Source organism: Bison bison, unplaced genomic scaffold, assembly GCF_000754665.1.
Source record: "Bison bison bison isolate TAMUID 2011002044 unplaced genomic scaffold, Bison_UMD1.0 scf7180017858048, whole genome shotgun sequence".
Classification (NCBI taxonomy): domain Eukaryota; kingdom Metazoa; phylum Chordata; class Mammalia; order Artiodactyla; family Bovidae; genus Bison; species Bison bison.
The window spans coordinates 4,586,416-4,602,943 of record NW_011488621.1 but is presented as its reverse complement, the minus strand read 5'-3'; the positions used below and the strand labels follow the sequence as shown (position 1 = coordinate 4,602,943).

Here is a 16,528-nt window from a genome sequence, read left to right as displayed (position 1 = left end):
ATATTCAGGACTGATTTCTTTTAGGATGGACTGGTTGGATCTCCTTGCAGTCCAAGGGACTCTCAAGAGTCTTCTCCAATACCACAGTTCAAAAGCATCAATTCTTCGGCGCTCAGCTTTCTTTATATTCCAACGCTCACATCCGTACATGACTACTGGAAAAACCATAGCCTTGACTAAATGGACCTTTGTTGGCAAAGTAATGTCTCTGCTTTTGAATATGCTGTCTAGGTTGGTCATAACTTTCCTTCCAAGGAGTAAGTGTCTTTTAATTTCATGGCTGCAGTCACCATCTGTAGTGATTTTGGGGCCCAGAAAAATAAAGTCAACCACTGTTTCCCCATCTATTTGCCATGAAGTGATGGGACCGTATGCCATGATCTTGGTTTTCTGAATGTTCATATGAATAATGTATACATAATATATGTATATTATATTACATATATATATATATATACACACTAATAATTACTTTATTTGAGGTCAAGATGGAGTTTTAAATTGCACCATATTGAGTGTCAGAATTATTGTTTTACTTCTGGGATTACATGACATAATGGTTTTACTCTATGCTAATTACCTGGTGGCTCTGTGGTAACGAATTCACCTGCCAAGCAGATGTTGGTTGGATCCCTGAGTCAGGAAGATCCACTGGAGAAGGAAATGGCAACCCACTCCACTCGTCTTGCCAGGATAATCTCACAGACAGGGAAGCCTGGTGGTCATAAAATAGTTGGACATGATTTAGCAACTAAATAACAACTTGTGGAGTGTGTGTCTGTGTGTGTCTGTTGCTCAGTTGTATTCAACTCTTTGTGATCCTTTGGACTATAGTCCTCCAGGCTTCTCTGTCCATGGGATTTTTCAGGCAAGAATACTGGAGTGGGTTTCCATTTCCTTCTCCAGGAGATCTTCCTGACTCAGGGATGAAACTTGTGTCTCCTGTGTCTCCTGCATTGAAGGTTGATTCTTTACGATCTGATCCATTGGGGATAGCATCTTTATTATTCCGTAAGTTTGGTGTGGGATATTTTCATTGTTGTTCCTTTCTACATGTTTTCTAGTTTCACTCATGATGTATTTGTTGACCCAAGGGTCACTTAAAAGTTTGTTTTAAATTTCTTTTTTTATGACATTTTTTCAAAATTTTAGTTTCTTAAAAATTAACTTCTAACTTTACTGCATAGTAGTTAGGAATATATTCAATGCGAAATCTTTAAAATTTAAGACTCATGTTAAGTCTAGACTTGAGAAGTGGTCACTCCTAGTGAAATGGTTCTTTGCTCTGGATGGATGGTGGAATTACCTGAGGAGGTTTTTAGACATGTTAAAGACCCACTCCAGACCAGTAAAATCAGTATCATTGGGAATAGCACACAGATATTTGTGTTTTTAAGGATGGTGTACCTCGGCAGTATATTGTGAATTTTTGTAATGTTCTATTTAAGCTTGAATTAACCGTTTATCCTTCAGTTACTGGATATAAGGGTTCTCTAAATTTCTTTTATGTTTGTCAGTTGTGTTGTTCAACTATACTATATACTTAATGAATTTTTAAAAACTATTAATAAACAAAAATTTATATTTTAAACTCAGCCATCAAGGAGCTGAATCATTAATTTCATTTGTAATTGATGTAATTACTCAGTGTTCCCTCTGTCTCTTGTCTATCATCTTATAATATTAAAATCATATAGATTTAGTGTATGTTTTAATTAAATTAGTGTTTTTCAAATATATTTTAACATGTGTGTTTCATTAGGAAGTTCTAAAATTGATCGAATTCTTAATTCTTTGTATGTAATCACCTTACTATAGAGGCAATAGTTCAGTTCTATCTCATTTTTTACCTTCAGTTTAGGCATTATTATAATTATTTTGCTGGTGGTTCAGATGGTAAAGAATGCGCCTGCAGGGCAGGATACCCAGGTTCGATCCCTGGGTTGGGAAGATCCCCTGGAGAAGGGCATGGCAACCCACTCCGGTATTCTTGCCTGGAGAATTCCAACACTTTGCGACCCCATGGATGGAGGAGCCTGGTGAGCTACCGTCCATGGGGTCGCAAAGCGTTGGACACGGCTGAGCAACTAACACTTTCACTTCCGTAATTATTTCATGGTGTCAGTGTTGGTCTCCGTTTGTCCACATGTTTTCCTTCATTCATTTGTTATCGAATCTCTGTGCTGAATTGTCTGTTTGCAATCAGCAGCATTTCTGACTCTTCCTTGTTATTGCAGTGTCTGAAGGCCTGGGAACCTTATTTTTAAGACTCCTCTGCCAGAAGGGTTCTGATTTACATTCCACCAATGAGAGACTTTTTGTAGGCAATTTGAAAGTTAAAAGGAAGTTGTCATCTGGCAGAAGACCAGAGCATATTTCCTCAGAATCAGCAGATCTTCTTAAGCCTTCTTCAGAATCTATATTCTACTGCCAGTATCCAGCTTTGAAATTAAGGGGCAGCTGTGGCTTTGGCAGCTAATTTCTGGATTGCAATTTCCACCCTTGAACTTATAGGCATCTCTCCTACCTCTTACAACAATTCTCAAACTGCAGAATTCTTTGTATAATATTTAGAATAATAATGTAGAATTAAATATAATAAATTAATTTTAAATTAACTATTTATTAATTAAATGAATAATTGGTATTTTATTGAAATATTTACAATAAATTCTTTTTCTTGTCTGATCCCTGACTACCCCAGTGTGAATATTTCCTCCTCAGATAGTTTTTTTTTTCTAAAGTATACATTAAAACATTTCTAAGCTCTCTTCTTTTTGCTTCACTGAAAGTATCTCAGTTTTATGCTAATTTTTGAACAATAATTTCACCATGTAGACAACCCTAGACTATTACTTTTAGAATCATGATAATGTTATTCTCCTGTCTACTAGTTTCCACTGTTACAGTTAAGTCAGATATTAGTTTATTTTTCCTATTTTATGTGGCCTGTATTTTTTAATTAAAATACCTTTTTTTTTTGGTCTTTTGTACTTTTAAGTTTTACTAGAATATATTTAGGGTTTGTTGCTGTTCAGTATCTAAGTCGTGTCTGACTCTTTGTGACCCCATGAACTGCAGCACGCCAGGCATCCCTGTCCTTCACTATACCCTGAATTTGCTCCGTCTCATGTTCTTTGAGTCAGTGATACCATCCAACCATCTCATCCTCTGTCGTCCCCTTCTCCTCCTGCCCTCAAACTTTCCCAGCATCAGGGTCTTTTCCAGTGAGTCAGCTGTTGGCATCAGGTGGCCAGAGCATTGGAGCTTCAGCTTCAGCATCAGTCCTTCCAGTGAATATTCAGGGCTGATTTTCTTTAGGATGGACTGGTTTGATCTCCTTGCAGTCCAAGGGACTCTCAACAGTCTTCTCCAGAACCACAGTTCAAAAGCATCAATTCTTCAGGGCTCAACCTTCTTTATAGTCCAACTCTCACATCTGTACCTGACCACTGGAAAAATGATAGCTTATATGGATCTTTGTTGGCAAAGTGATGTCTCTGCTTTTTAATATGTTGTCTAGGTTTGTTATAGCTTTTCTTCCAAGGGAGCAAGTGTCTTTTAATTCCATAACTGCAGTCACCATCCACAATGACTTTGGAGGCCAAAAAGATAAAATCTGTAACTGCTTCCACTTTTTCTGCATCTATTTGCCATGAAGTGATGGGACCAGACGCCATAATCTTTGCTTTTTGAATGTTAAGTTTTAAGCCAGCTTTTCCACTCTCCTCTTTCACCTTCATCAAAAGGCTTTTTAGTTCCTCCTAACTTTCTACCATTAAAGTGGTATCATCTGCATATCTGAGGTTGTTGATATTACTTCCGGGGATCTTGATTCTAGCTCGTGAGTCATCAAGCATGGCATTTCACATGATGTACTCTGCATGTACATTCTGACTTCCCTGGTGGCTCAGACAGTAAAGAATCTGTCTGCAATGCAGGAGACTGGAATTTGATCTCTGGGTCTGGAAGATCCCCTGGAGAAGGGAATGGCAACCCATTCCAGTACTCGTACTTGGAGAATCCCATGGACAGAGGAGGGTGACAATATACAGCCTTGTTGTAGTCCATTACCAATTGGGAACTAGTCACTTCCATATCCAGTTCTAACTGTCGTTTCTTGACCCACATATAGGTTTCTCAGACGACAGGTAAGGTGGTCTGGTATTTCCATATCTTTAAGAATTTTCCACATTTGTTGTGATTCATATAGTCAAAGGCTAGCATAGTCAATGAAGCAGAGGTAGATTTATTTTGGAATTCCCTTGTTTTTTTCTGTGATCCAGTGGATGTTGGCAATTTGATCTCTGGTTCCTCTGCCTTTTCTAAATCCAGCTTGTACATCTGGAAGTTCTTGGTTCATGTATACTGAAGCCTAGCTTGAAGGATTTTGAGCATCATATTGTTAGAATGTGAAATGAGTGGAATTGTATGGTAATTTGAACATTCTTTGGCATTGCCTTTCAAGGAAATGGCAACCCACTCCAGTACTCTTGCCTGGAAAATCCCATGGACAGAGAAGCCTGGTAGACTACAGTCCATGGGATCACAAAGAGTTGGACACGACTGAGTGACTTCACTTTCTTTCACTTTCTTTGGGATTGGAATAAAAACTCTTTGAATATTTATTCTCTACCATTCTATTTATTATCTTTTTTTTTGGAATTCTGATTATATGCATTTTTTATCTTTTCCTGCTTGCCTCCACAGTTAATTTTAATCTAGCTCTCATAGCTTTTATCCTTTTTCTTTCTGGTGGAAGTTTGGGTGATTTCTTCTGATTTATCATCCACTTTGCTAGCTCTTCAACTCTCTAATCTGTGGTCTAGCTCACGAACTTTCTAATTTTAGAGGTTATATATATTTTTTCTAGATGTTTTTCTCAGTTAATTTGCAAAAATACCTTGTCAGTTCTGACAAATTCTTGTTTGATGTTTCTTGTCTTATTTTCAATCTTTTCTTTCTTTTTATATATATATATATATATATATAGCATACTTATTTTATGCAAAATACTATTTTGGATAATTTCATCCTCTGTAGGTTTTAAGAGTCTGATTCTGCAGTTTGTTGCTTCTGCAGTGTTGTTCATAGTTATTTATTTCCTCATATGTTTAGTAATTTTTGACTAAATTGGACTAAAATTGGACTTTTATCAATAAGGATATTTTGAGATGTGGTTTTAAGGTTTACTATCTTCCAAATTTTGTTGGATTTTTGAAGATATCTGGGCTTTTAAACTTAATTATTTTAAATATTTTTTAGCTTCAATTTTTTTTAGGATACAGATAGTATAAGAATCTTGGTTCCAGGCCTATATGAATACTGACTTGTAGCTAATATTTTATTTTCTCCCCTTTCCTTTTCTTCCTTTCCCTTTCATCTCCTCCCATGTTCTTTCCTCTTTTCTTCCCCATCCCCTGCCTCCCTCCCCAATTTTAAATTTCTTCCATTTTTCCCACTCAAAATCAGGACAAAGACCAAGTATTTCTCAAGCTTTTTCTCTCTGAGAAATAGTGTACCCTGCGGTGGGTTACCTGGTGGAATTCTAGTTTTATGAAAGAATTTCCAATCTGTTTTTGCATCCGGTTTAATCCCAGGTTTTATTTCACTAGTGATATATTTCAACTCAGATCTAGGTTGTAGAGTTTCGAAAAATCCTCAAGGCAAACATCCAGTTTCTAAAACTTTCTATCAGAAGAATTTATTTTTCACTAGCTGGGGAATGCTTTCAAATGTAGGTTTTGCATTTTACCTAGTAGATTTGATTAAATTCTCCTCAAAGAATTTTCTATTAATATAAATATTTAGTCTGCCATATTGCTAGAAATGTAGTTAGCAATCATTATTAATATGAGTTGCCAATCTGTTGTTAAAAGTGTTTGCAATGTCTAATTATAAAAGTATTGCTTACCATAGAGGCAAATTTTAATTGGGGCTAAGTGTAATAGTGCATCATTCTTTATTATTCATCTCATAAAATCAGCAAATGGGTAGCTGATTTTATGGTTTCTACAATCTTATAAATTTTTACAGTATCAATTGTATTTTATTTTATAAACTTGATAGCTGACATTCCTTTTCTACTGCAATTATAAAGTCACATATGGATTTTTAAGTATCTTTCTGGCAGTGATTCTTGCCTTTTCTAGCTACGAGACAATAAACATCAGTGTTTATGAGTGCTGATAAGACTCTGAATTCTATTCTGTATTCATTGTTCCTGCTGTGAAGTACTGCCTATTTGAAAACCACCCAAATAGAGACTGATTGCTATTATGAACACAGAAGACTATTCAAAGAAATAACCTTCCTTCCTGGCATGATGGGTAGCGGTGGTGATGAAAAGCCATACACTAGACGGTAAAAGTCAGTCTTGCAGTGCACTCTAGTCACGGCATTGAACTTTTCACTCACTTGCTTGTTCATCGTTTAACCACTTAACCTATCAGGCATTCAACTTTGTCTCCTTTTCAGACATAGCTATTTGACATTTCCAGGCAAAACACATCTTCTTTTGCTTGCTATTCATTAGCGTCCATCAAAATACACTTTTTTATATTAAAAAATAAGACTGTGCTGAGATGGAATGCCAGAAACAAGCTGTTTTTCTTAGTAATGGACAAACAGCATCACTGGGACTTTCCAGGGGTGAACCCCATGTCTTTTAGAAGCTAAATGATTCATCTGACAAGATAATGAGTTGGTTGCTTTTTTCCTGGGAATATTTGCAAAGAACATTTTCCCCTTGGCTAAACAGTTTACAAAAATTCTGAAGTGATATAAAAAATAATAAATATAAAAAGAAATAAACTAGTTTACCAAAAACGGATTCAGAATGGAGTCAGAAAGGTAGACATGTAATACTTGGATATCTTGAAAAGAAATCTCCTCCTGGGCTGACATGTATCTGAGATAAGTATTATTACTATGGCTAGAAAATTAATTTTAGACTGTATTTAGAAACTTCTTGGGAGTTGGATGAAAAAAATCACAGGATCACAGTAGTGATTTTATTTTATGAATTCACATCTTTATAATAATAATATAAACTTTACTCACCTTTTTGTGTTTGTATAAAAAGCTAATAGACATAAATAATATGTCAGTTTCACTTTGGCATATATTCATACTCCTCTATCCTCACAAAACTGTATTTGAGAAAAGAGAATATTTTTTAAACATGTGGTGTAACTTTGTAAATAGTTAACATTAGAGTTTCTCTTCTGTGGCATAATGCAGAAGGTCACTGTTGTGTGTGTCTAAGCATACTGAGGCTGTAAGTTAAGGAGCTGGATGATGTCTTGCTCAGTTTAGGTTGCTATAACAAATACAATGGACTGGTAGCATATAAACAACCGAAATTCATTTCTCACAATTCTGGAGGTTGGAAGTCTATCACTGTGCCAGCATAGTTGGGTCCTGGTGAGAGCTCTCTTCTGTTTTATAGGATTCTTGTATTCTCTCATGGTGGAAAGAGGACAAGATGGCTCTTAAGGGCCTCTTTATAAGGGCAAGAATTTCATTTATGATGGAGTTCACCTCCTAAAGACCCAATCTTCTAACCCTATCACATTGGGGGTTAGAGTTTGAGCATGTGAATTTTGAAGGAGCACAAACATTCAGTCCACTGCAGGTAAGAGGAGAGGGCTGTGAAATGGTGAGAAAAGACCATATTTTAGCATCAGAAAAACAAGGACTTGTATAGTGTCAACTGCTTTATGTGAGTAATGGAGCTGGTGTGATAATTAATAGTATGTGTCACCTACCCTGAGCCACAGGGTCCCAGGTATTTGTGCAAGCAAGCCAGGTCACGACAGTCAAGGCCAACTCTTTGCAATTCTATGGACCATGTCCTGCCAGGCTCCTCTGTCCATGAGATTCTCCAGGCAAGAATACTGGAGTGGATTGCCAAGTCCTCCTCCAGAGGATCGTCTCAGGGATCGAATCCGCACCTCTTATGTCTCCTGCATTGGGAGGTGGGTTCTGTACCACCAGGACCACCTAGAGACCCAGGAGAGCCAATGACATAGTTCAGGTCTAAATCTGAAAGTCTCAGGATTGATGGCATAATTCCAGTTTGAAAGCTGGCAAGCTCAAGACCCCAGGAGGCACAGAGTCTGAAGGCAAGAAGAGCTCCTGTCCCTGCCAGGAAGAGTCTCTCATTCACAGGAGGGTCAGCCGTTTTGTCCTACTCATGCAGGCCCTCAACTGATCTGATGAGGGCCACTTACATTAGAGAGGGCACTCTGCTTTACTTAGTCTACACATTCAAATGTTAAAGTCATTCAAAGCACCCTCACAGCCACAGCCAGAGTACACAGCTGTGTGTCCAATCAGCTGAGGGCCTGCATGAGCAGAACAAACAGGCGGACCCTCCTATGAGTGAGAGGGACTCCTCCTGGCAGGGACAAGAGCTCTTCCTGCATTCAGACTCTTTGTGCTTTCTGGGGTCTTGAGCTTGCTAGCGTTCAAACTGGAATTGTACCATCAATCCTGAGACTTTCAGATTTAGACCTGAACTATGTCATTGGCTCTCCTGGGTCTCTAGCTCACTGCCTGGCTATGTTGGGACTTCCCAGCCTCCATTATCATCGGAGACAATTCCTTATAATAAATCTCTTTATATACATAAAGTCTTGTTTATACACAGGACTGTAAAAGGTCTGTTTTCATTCTAATCCCAAAGAAGGGCAGTGCTAAAGAATGTTCAAACTACCACACTATTGCACTCATTTCACATGCTAGCAAAGTAATGTTCAAAATTCTCCATGTCAGGCTTCAACAGTATGTGAACATGAACTTCCAGATATATAAGCTGAATTTAGAAAGGGCAGAGGAACCAGAGATCAAATTGCCAGTGTCCATTGGATCATAGACAAAGCAAGAGAATTCCAGAAAACATCTACTTCTGCTTCACTGACTATGCTAAATCCTTTGACTGTGTGGATCACAACAAACTGGACAATTCTTAAAGAGACGGTAATATCAGACTACCTTAACTGCTTCCTGTGAAACCTGAATGCAGGTTAAGAAGCAACAGTTAGAATTAGACATGGAACAACAGACTGATTCCAAATTGGGAAAGGAATACGTCAAGGCTGTATATTGTCACCCTGCTTATTTAACTTATATGCAGAGTACATCATGCGAAGTGCTGGGCTGGATGAAGCACAAACTGGAATCAAGATTGCTGGGAGAAATAGCAATAACCTCAGATATGCAGATGACATCACCCTTATGGCAGAAATCAAAGAGGAACTAAAGAGCTTTTTGATGAAGGTAAAAGAGGAGAGTGAAAAAGTTGGTTTAAAACTCAACATTCAGAAAACGAACATCATGACATCAGGGCCCGTCACTTCATGACAAATAGATGGGGAAACAGTGACTGACTTTCTTTTCGTTGACTCCAAAATCACTGCAGATGGTGACTGCAGTCATGAGATTAAAAGACACTTGCTCCTTGGAAGAAAAGCTATGACAAAACTGGATGGCATATTAAAAAGCAGAGACATTATTTTGCCAACAAAGATCCGTCTAGTCAAAGCTATGGTTTTTCCGGTAGTCATGTGTGCATGTGAGAGTTGGACTATAAAGAAGGCTGAGCACTGAAGAACTGATGCTTTTGAACTGTGGTGTTGGAGAAGACTCTTGAGAGTCCCTTGGACTGCAAGGAGATCCAACCAGTCCATCCTAAAGGAAATCAGTCCTAAACATACATTGGAAGGACTGATACTGAAGCTGAAGCTCCAATACTTTGGTCTCCTGATGCGAAGAACTGACTGACTGGAAAAGCCCCTGATGCTGGGAAAGATTGAAGGCAGGAGGAGAAGGGGATGACAGAGAACGAGATGGCTGGATGGCATCCCCAACTCAATGGACATGAGTTTGAGCAAGCTCCAGGAGATGACGAAGGACAGGGAAGCCTGGCATGCTGCAGTCCATGGGGTCACAAAGAGATGGGCATGACTGAGTGACTGAACAACAACAATCTTGTTGTTAAAAATATATTTATATCTATATCCTGTTGATTCTCTTGTTATCTACCTCTGGCACATCTTTTGCTAAGTGTGACAGAAACTAAAGGCATAATCAATAATATCACAGTGCACTTTACACACAAAGACAGAAAAAATCTACAACAAGCATTCTCCCCAATACTAATCGATCAGCTTGGACACATAATTCCTATTCAACCCATGGCTTAGGTCAGAGGATAAAATATATGCACTTAAAATAAAAAACCTGACTTTAAGTTTTATTTATTAATAATCTAACTTTTTTAAGTTCAAAAAGTTAAGGTGAGAATGTCATTCACACAGCTTCTATATTTAGCACCTGCAATCAATCAAATCCTTAATGTTTTTCAAGGAGAAGGAGCTTTTTAAAACCTAGTTTTGCCCAGGTTTAAAGTTGCTGATTTTTAATAACTGAAGATATCAAAATCATTACTACTCATTGAGAGTGTTGTGAAATAATACTTTTAATAGAAATTTATTTTACCATTGATATTTTCTAGTTATGTACAAAACCTCTGCTCACTAGGACTCAAGATGTGGTACCCTTGATGCCTGTGAAATCAAAAGAGGAAGGCTTTGGTAAGTCCTCCACGGGATTTAAAATTAGGATTTCTAGTCATATTAGTCAAAAGTGACGCTGGAATTTCCAGTCATCCTTTTAAGCTGCTCCTTCAATGTAACTGGCTCTCCCTCCATCCTGAGGAAAAGTGTGGTTGGCTATAAAGCCAGAGCTTTAAACTAACATGGGTCTACTCAGTCTGTCAGTAATTCTCAAGAGATTTTGCTGCTTATATTGCAAAGTGAAAGTGTTAGTCACTCAGTCGTGTCTGACTCCTTGTGACCCTGTGGAATGTAGCCCGCCAGGGTCCTCTGCCCATGGGATTCTTCAGGCAAGAAGACTGGAGTGGGTTGCCCTTCCCTTCTCCAGGGCATCTTCCTGACCCAGGGATTGAACCCAGGTCTTCGGCATTGCAGGTAAATTGTTTACTGTGTAAGTCACCTAGGAAGCCCATATTGCAAAATGAATAATCGAACATTCCAGAGAATAATCAGTTCATGAGTCCAAGAGTCTGAAATGGGACTGGTGTGACTGGAGCAGAGAGATAGGAAGAAGGGGAAGGAACTACGCTCTGGGGTAACAGACAAGCCATGTCCAGGAGTTTTGTGTGTTTAAGATATGATCCATTTTCCGGGTAACTGAAATGTCTGCATTTTCATACTTCAGAAAAGTGAAAGTACTCTGTTAGGTGAAGAAGAATGTATCCTGAAAAATGTTAGTTATGGCTTCCACTCCAGTCCTTTGAAAAACTACCTATCATCCTGGTTGTTACAAAAAATAAAATATACTGAAATAAATGCTAGAAAGAGAGATCAGTTCAGAAAGTTAAGTTGTTGATTAGCAGCGAGTGTACTGGTGGGAGGCAGGGAGAGTTCCGCTCCGGGATCTGACTTTTCCACTGTCTGATCTTGGCGGAGCTGACCCTACAACTAGAGGCAAACTAATTAATCTCTTTGTGCCTTGGCAGCTTGTCTTTGCAGTAAAGACAACAGTGACTCACCAAAAGGACTGTAAACCGTCTATAAACGCCAACTGTTACAGATATAATATAAATACTTATCCCAGTTTTGAGAGTCTAATATTTACTTCAGAGTTTAAGTATCTTCTCTCTGCCTAAATAAAATGTCATGTTTAATTTTTGTCAAGCTATTTTTTGTATGTGTGGTAGAGTAAGCTTGAATTTATTTTCTCATGCAGTCAAATCTATGCTTATTAAAAATGAACTTTTTCTGATGCCTATTGTTCAACCCAATACACTGGGTCCCAAATTATCTTTGTAACACCTCTTGGCAGCTCACAGTTTAATGCAGTAGAGCTGCTGGGAGAGGAGTGGGAATAGGGGGTGAAGGAGAAGCAAAGGTACTTTTAACTTTTTTATAAATGACAGGTCTTCTTGCCTCTTAAATAAGGATACGCTTATTTCAGAAAAGTGAAAGTACTCTATTAGGTGAAGAAGAATGTATCCCGAAAAACGTATCCCAAAAAAGCAATTCAAATTGGATCAGCAGACACATAATAACATGCCAAGCGGTGGCCAAGTGAAGGAGCTTCAAGTTGGGTTTTATTGTGGATTTGCTGATTCACATGGAAATTGCCATTTCCTTTGTGATATTTCCAGTAATTTTGTGGGAATTATTTATATAATTGTATTCCTTCAGTGGCATAAAGATTATCTCTTTCTATAATTATTCTTGGTTATCATATCACACTTTCTTTCGCAGATGAAAGGAAATAATAATCTTCTGGAACAATAAAATGTTTGCAGAATTGAAGTAGCTATTTCTTTGTCAATTCAGAGAAGAATCATACATTCTCTTCAAGTCCTTTAAAAAAATTCAAGCCTTGTAACTATGTAGGCTATTGGCAAGATGATATTAATGACTCAGATATGTGACTACAATGTCTTTGTTGGTGTGCTTTGGACTATGGCCAACTGGCTGCCTAAAGATCCTGGTTCGCGGCCGTGGCGGGCTGCTAAGGAACAGTGAGCTGGACAGACAGAAACCACCCTGTAGCTCCGGCCCGGGTCCCCTGTGCCGTGTGACTGCTGTAGTTCTCTCGGCCTGTGCTCAGCTCAAGTGAGGAATGGGAAAGTGTGAAAGTCGCTCAGTCGTGTCCATGAGGACTAGCTGTCTGAAGTTCAGAGTGCAGAGTTAGGTGTTTTATTGAGCTCTTACCTGACCGGGTCTTCTTTCCCTGTCTCCATTTCCTTCTGCTCTGGTTTTGCTCCAGTTGATGCTGCTGGATTTTGAGAGTCAGGGTTTGTGGTCCTATCTTCATGTGTATTTTTCTCAGAGACTTTATCTGTGGAAAAGAAACAACATATAAATAGAAGAATATATGCCACTCTTAATACAGCTGTGTTGGACAGCAGATGATGCTTGTTTTTGTTTTTTCAGGATGGTCTTCTCCAGAACACCTCCTCTCAGATTCCTCTGAACAAAGTAGGATCTTATTCAGGAGATCTTAATAACATGCAGAACCTTCAGACTGATTAAAAAATACACTTAAATGTGGTGCATTATGCAACAAAAATTTCACATGGTATAATTTCTTTTTGATATTAGCAAAGCTGAGATTAATAAGGATTAATATTCAAAATAATTAACATTCAAAAGGCATTTTCAGTTCGCTAAAGTATTCATAATTTATGGCTGAAATTGATTCATCAAAAATTCAGAAAAATAAAATAGGCAAAAAGGATGTCATTGGTATTTAGAATTTTGCATTCTAATTTTGCTTATTGATAAAAATGGCTTTTGATTTGATCATTTTAGCTATGACCTCTTTTCTGAAGAAGCAATGCAAGCTAATATGTATTAGATTCATTTTTATTTTTTCATTCAAACCTACAAATACAATTTCCAATTAATATAGTTTAAATTGTAATTTACCCAGAGAATAATCAATTCATGGGTAAATATTTGAATTTTAGAGAATATTTTAATGAAAGTAAATTGCTTAATATAAAAAGAAAATATAGAGGGGGCAAAGAAATACAATGAATACAATTTAATTCATTATTCACAGTTTCTAATTTATTTTTAATTGGATGTACTATGTTTAGGAAATTGAAATCAAAGCCCAAATAATGATTCTTACTTTATTATAGTACATTATAATTTTAAAAACTTAAGCCAACACAGTATTGAAAATTTGGGTTTGCAAAACTGATAAATCGGGAGATGATCGCTTACTTTACAAAAGTTTTCACCATACAAGTTCTTTAATATCAAAATTGCTATGATCCATCTAAAGGTTTTCAATATACTAAGCTTTTCAGGAACATGTTTCAAGAATAAAGTCAAGTTATTACTTGAGCAATTAAAAAAAAAATTATCTGGTTACTCAGTAAAAAATCTGCCTGTGATGCGGCCAGTTCAGGATTTGATTCCTGGGTCGGGAAGATCCCCTGGAGACAGGAATAGCAACCCACCCCAGTATTCTTGCCTGGAGAATTCCATGGACAGAGGATCCTAGTGAGTTATAGTCCATGGGATCGCAAAGAGTCAGACATGACTGAGTGACTAACACAATATACAACAAACTCCTGGATTTTCCAAGATGATTTTTTTTTCATTTTGCATCTATTTACCTTTGTTTTGGAATTAAAGTAATTTTGGCTGGAAGATAGGAAACACACACTTTCCATATGTCATTTTGTACTAAGAAACTTGAGATAGAAATAAAAGAGAAGAATTTTCCTTATGTATTTGGCTCAAGTCATATCCATTTCTTTTTATCCACCTCCCACAGTCATTTTCCAGATCTTTGACACTGTGCCATGTACTGCTGCCTAAGAAAGCGGATGGCCAACTCTTTTTCCTATGTCTACAAATATTGGGGGCAATCACTGTATGGTATTTTAAAGCAGAGTTCTTAACCTCTGGCTGTGGATGTCCAGTACATTCCTGGACTGGAACTCTTGATACTATATGTTTTGTATAAATTTTTTTCCATGGGGAGGAACTAGGGTTAACGTGAGCTCATCAAAGGAGTCTGGACCAAAAAAGGGCTATGAGTTATTTTGTGCACATATGAATTTCTAGAAACACCTGTCCCCCAAAGAATATTAGGATTGAAGTAGAGCATGAAAAATGAATAAAAGAATTCAGAAAAAGCCCTCCTGAATATAAAAGAGGCAGAATCTGTAAAACAGAATATTCCTTAGGAGACTTTTAGTGACTACTTCTTAGAGAGGCACATGGGTATAAGTTATATTATCCTCTTCTTCCTCTTCCATTGCTATTTCAATCCACAGCATATGTATCTTTGCTGTGTTACTTTTCTGCTAGTACCAATTATATGACCAATCGTTTTGCAGCAGTTATTTTCTTCCATTCTAATAAAGAATTTATCTTTATTCCACAACATTTGGATTAAACTAAGTAAGCAGATCTTCGCATCTTACCAGGTCTCCTCTAGATATTACCAAGCCTTTCTAAAAGGATGCTCCATTATGACAAATCTGGGCTATTTAGAGATTAATTATAGCCTAATTTGCTTTGTGGATAAGCATTTCAATTATAAAATAAATCCTCAATCATAGCTTATTGATGAAGATGAGAAACCAGTTATTTTCCATTCTTGGATTCAAAGCAGAACAACTAAAAAAAATACCTCTGAGAACTGAAAACAAAAGGCTCTCCATCAACCATAGTCAGTGTGGGTGTCTTTTCATCCATGCAGCATGTTATTTTGTTTGTGGGAACAGATGGTCACATTGTTTGCATCATCTTCGTCATGAAAGAGAAATCCAAAATACATGGCAAACCTCGCATTGGCATCTGGGTAGAGTTCTGTGAGCTGGGCATTGTACTTGTTCCCAGTTTTGCACATGGACAGCAGGATTCCCTCTTTTGTAGCTGCGCAAATGAACGGAATGAGCCTTCCTGCCAACTGTGCTCTTTGCACACTGTGGAGCAATTGCCAGATCTCATCAGGATACTTGGTCAAATTTGGCCCTGGAATGTGTACCCATGGCAGATATCAGAGTGTTCTGATATGGCTGCTTTTACTGAATGCGCAAGGGTGAGTACTGAGTGCTCTCCAAAAACCTGGCTGATTCTGTCTCCAGCCTGGGCCTCAGTAATGCACCTCCAGACTGCCTGACCCCCTGGTAGCAGGGCTTGGTGACGACCCGTGTGGGTGTGAAACACCTGCTTTCCTCTTCAAGACAGGAAACGATTGATGAAAAGTCATCAACCTTCTATATTTTATCAGTGGCACTAAATAACTGCTGCAAAAGGAGGGATTCAAATAAAGAAACTAATTTGGGAATAAAGTTCTTAATTAGGCATTGGTTCAAGTGGCTCTTTTTTGGATGAATGTAAAAAGAAGACCTGAAAATGCTTTCATTGGTTGGAATATTTGATGCAGGTGATCTTATTACTTAGTTAAATTTCTAACTCTTAAAACAGCAAATACATTATGGGTTCTGTTTCAAAAACAAATCTTTTTATTCAGTTCAGTTCAGTCCTTCAGTCATGTCCAACGCTTTGCAACCCCATGGACTGCAGCACACCAGGCTTACCTGTCCATCACCAACTCTGGGAGCTTGCTCAAACTCCATCGAGTCTATGATGCCATCCAACCATCTCATTCTCTGTCGTCCCCTACTCCTCTCACCTTCAATCTTCCCAGCATCAGGATCTTTTGCAGTGAGTCAGTTCTTCCCATCAGGTGGCCAAAGTATTGGAATTCCAGCTTCAACATCAGTCCTTTCAATGTATATTCAGGACTGATTTCCTTTAGGATGGACTGGTTGGATATCCTTGCAGTCCAAGGGACTCTCAGGAATCTTCTCCAACACCACAGTTCAAAAGCATCAATTCTTCAGCACTCAGCTTTCTTTATAGACCAACTCTCATATCCATACCTGACTACTGGAAAAACCATAGCTCTGAGTAGATGGACCTTTGTAGGCAAAGTAATATCTCTGCTTTTTAAT

General features: G+C 37.9%; 1 protein-coding gene across 1 annotated transcript in view; it reads right to left on the bottom strand.

The window, feature by feature from the left end:
- Nucleotides 1–16,528, bottom strand: part of CNGB3 (cyclic nucleotide gated channel beta 3) — a 190,438-nt gene that overhangs the window by 155,641 nt on the left and 18,269 nt on the right. The window contains exon 3 of the mRNA XM_010862156.1: nt 12,756–12,882. Coding sequence (XP_010860458.1) covers nt 12,756–12,882 — 127 coding nt within the window. The remainder of the gene's footprint in view (nt 1–12,755; nt 12,883–16,528) is intronic.